The sequence below is a fragment of the Cryptomeria japonica genome, chromosome 7, assembly GCF_030272615.1.
Source record: "Cryptomeria japonica chromosome 7, Sugi_1.0, whole genome shotgun sequence".
Classification (NCBI taxonomy): domain Eukaryota; kingdom Viridiplantae; phylum Streptophyta; class Pinopsida; order Cupressales; family Cupressaceae; genus Cryptomeria; species Cryptomeria japonica.
The window spans coordinates 66,814,882-66,818,652 of NC_081411.1; the positions used below are offsets into that span (position 1 = coordinate 66,814,882).

Consider the following 3,771-nt stretch of genomic DNA (forward strand, 5'->3'; position numbering starts at 1 on the left):
TATTTTATAAATAATAATATAAACACTTCGTCGTACAAAATTACCTCTCTTCAAATAATTTCTCAGATTCGTTCCTTTTACCTACATATATACTAAATTCAAAGACAAGGTTATATGAAGCCTCTAAAGCTCCGGGTGAAACCATGTGCAGAATAACAACTAAAATTCCAGTCTGTACTTTCGTTAATAATCTCTAAACTCACGAACAAGGCTACATGACGCCCCACCACAAGATGATACGAAGAAACCACATGGGGGAATATCATCTCAAAACATCTTGATTGCCGTTGAATCAGCTTACTTATTCTCTTTTGTACACCAAATTAAACTAAAAAATATATTAAAAAAATAGAATCCTAGATCAAAAATATGCACAATCTCCCATATAAATATGGATTGCAAATGGGCTATGAACAACATCACACGATCTGTTTAACATTAGCTTAGCTTTCTTACAGTTTTTTTTAAGCATATATACTATTGTTCTTGCTTTGAAATTTATTTCATCAATAACATTAGAATGATGGTTCCACAGATGCTCTCAAGGCTGTGGTCATACTTTGTGTTTGTGTCAAGCAAGAAGGCAAGGCTCACAGGGCAGTCCCCTGATGGCAGGGAGGCAGCCCTGCTTAGCTATGTTCTTAACAAGGCAGAGGAAGGTAATGCAGAGGCTGTCTTGGCTGCCATTGATGATTACACTAAGAGTGTTTGGATGATGAACATTGGCAAGCACAAGGGTTCCATTCTGGAATCTGCAGTGCAGAGATGTGAACCCAAATTGGCCTTAGAGCTTGGAACTTATTGTGAGTATTCTGCCATTAGAATTGCTTCCAAGATGACAAAGCCTGGTAGCAAGCTGATCTCTATAGAAATGAATCCCAATAATTGCAATGTTTCCAAAGAAATCATAATTCATGCAGGTAAGTTTTCTAGTTTTCCTTTTCTTTTGGCTGTTATTGCAAACATGAGGATGTCGATATTATTTGACAGTATAAATTTACCCTCAGAGATCAAATGGGTTTTTCTCTCAGGCATTTTCTGTCATTTGAAAGTATAGAGAACCCATTGTTTTAACATGATTTTCCTTTTTCTTTTTCTGGTTTGGTGTGGTCTCAGGGGTTGCATCAAAGGTGGAAGTCATGGAAGGAACAGTGAGTGACAAAGTGGAGGACTTGTGTGAGATGTTAGATGATGAAGGGGTTCCACACTTTGATTTTATATTGATGGATCACTCCAAGCAAAGTTACTTGTCAGATTTCTTGGTGCTCAAGGAGCGAGGAATGATTGGGAAAGGAACTGTCATTGTGTCCAACAATGTGGATTCAGATTTCTCCAACTATGTGCGAACTAAAACTAATGAATTGGAGAGTGAAGAACACAAGTGTTGTGCAGAGTACTTGAGTCTCCTTCCATCTATTATCACTGTTTCCACTTTCAAGGCTGATCTTCCCATCTCCGTTAGGACATAAGTTTTATGAGTTTAACATGTTTGCAGTAGAAAGTGAGTCCTTGAAATAGAGCTGAACGTAGGTGTTCAGTCATCCTTGGAAGTTGTTTCTATTCCTTTCCGCAATTTCTAGCATGATATTTTCATATTCAAACTTTGCGGTAGAATTGTTAGGTTATGTAATCCTTTCTAATTGGTAACTGAGTTTGCATATAAATAAAAGAATCTTGTTGCTTCAAAGATAAACTTAATTTCTTCCGATGAAGCAAGAGCAAAAGGAAATTAACGTCAACATAATGCTTATGAATTTTTTGATGAATCTTCTTTTCTTCTACGTTGGCAGTCACTGTCACTGTCATGATAGTGGAAGGATTGGGAATAAGGCCATTGCCAATTCAACTAGACGACAAGAAAGTTTAGCACATCGATTTATCATATTCCTTGTGCATGGGATATATTGTGTCTCTGTATAAAGTTAAACTTTGATATGTTTGTCAAGGGATATACATATGTGTAAAGAAAAATGAACATTCCTTTGATTTTGCTTAAAGATATAAGATTCATGTGAGTGAGTATAATTAACTCAGACTGACAAATGAGTAAATAGTTTTGGTATATGTTTTTTCTTTTTTTTTTAATATTTTAATAATTAAATATAGAAATTAATAGAAAATGTGTATTTCATTTTATTATTGCAAAGTGAGTAGAATTTGTAGTGACATTAAAAATTGGATGTTTTTTGGATGATTCAAAAATAAATGGTAATGGTTTGTTTTTTATTTTAAATGTTGTACAATGTTAAGTTTGGAAATCGGGATTGAATTTTAAAAATTAGAAATGTCATACATCTATAAATTTGATTTGTTGGGAAGATGTTATACAATTGTATCGAATATTATGGTTTTTGTAATGTTGTCGTTCATGTTAAAATGACATGTCATACATCAGAATTGGACATTTATTTCTCTAATGGAGTCCATGTTGTGACATTGCAAATATTAATGTGGATATCGCATTGGGAGAGCATGGTTCAGGGAGCATTGTCAATTGGTTTAATATTTTTTAGGTCTTATAAAATGCTTTTCATATTCTATACACATTTAATGCTTGGGTTATCTATTGCAAGCCAATCTTGGGTGCTTGGGAATGAAGTTTGGAGAATAAATGGGGTTGTCTTAGAGAACATGCAATCACATGTTATTAGCTGGTTCTAGTGTTAGGGCCAACTTTGTAAATTGATTGTTTTTGTTGGGACACTAATTATTGGTAGCAAGGTGGTTTGGGAATCTTCTAGTAATATGTTGGTTTTGTTGCTCTATTGCTTATAAATAGGAGAATTGGGTAGCATGTTATCTATCATCTTGTGCTTAATTTTTCTTTGAGTGTGGGGGCATAGATCTCTTGAAAGAGATTGGTGTTTACAATTATATTGAAATATTTTTTATTAATAGATAATACATTAGTTTAGAGCCTTGGAGATTTAGTTTTCTCAAAAAAAAATAAAAAATCTTAGGGTCTATTGATGTCTCATTTTATTTTGTGGTTGCTTTATTGTGGCATTTCATTCTTAGTATTCTTGTGTTGTTATTTTGAAATATTGCTGAAAATTTTGTAGACTAGATAACTTGTGCCACTCTTCATGGAGAGTTAATTGTGGAAGCTTTGCATATTTTGTTTCACTTGACATCGAAGCCTACCTAGTTTGTTCAATCTATGAGGAGTATGGATTATGTCTATTAATACTTGTTTGAGTGGAAAGTTTGTAGTAACAATCATGTTTTTAGGATATATAACTATGATAAATATATCTATCTAATGATGACAACTTTGAATAATGAAAATTCAAGATAGATGATTTGTTTATAAATAGAAATTTTAGAAATTATAATATCGAATAAAAAATCACATAACATAAAAGATGAAAGCATATAAATTTTTATTCGAAGACAAATGTTTCACTGCTCTTGAATTCTACTATGAAGCCCACCACCAACCAGCTTTGAGATAAGCTTGGGAATTTGCAACTATATGGAAAATAACAACTCAAATTTTCAAATTCCAGTCTATACTTTTGTTAATAGTCTCTAAACTCACAAACAAGTTTACATGAGCCCTATCAGACGTCACCCAAAAGGTGATACGAGGAAATCACATGATGGAATATTATCTAAAATCAACTTGATTGTTGTTGATTCAAAACTCTTTTGACTATTGGTACAGACCCCCTTTCCTGGTCGGTCTAGCTGAGGAATTACTTCTTCCATCAGGTTACTTAATCTCTTTTGTACACACAAAATAAAAATATTTAACAATATGGAATCCTA

At 33.3% G+C, this 3,771-nt stretch overlaps 1 protein-coding gene across 1 annotated transcript; it reads left to right on the forward strand.

The window, feature by feature from the left end:
- Nucleotides 1–523: 523 nt before the first annotated feature.
- LOC131856430 (uncharacterized) lies at nt 524–1,469 on the forward strand. Its single transcript, XM_059208224.1, has 2 exons — nt 524–920; nt 1,117–1,469. Exons 1-2 carry the CDS (start codon nt 524–526, stop codon nt 1,467–1,469), a joined length of 750 nt encoding a protein of 249 aa, XP_059064207.1.
- The last annotated feature ends 2,302 nt before the right edge of the window (nt 1,470–3,771 follow it).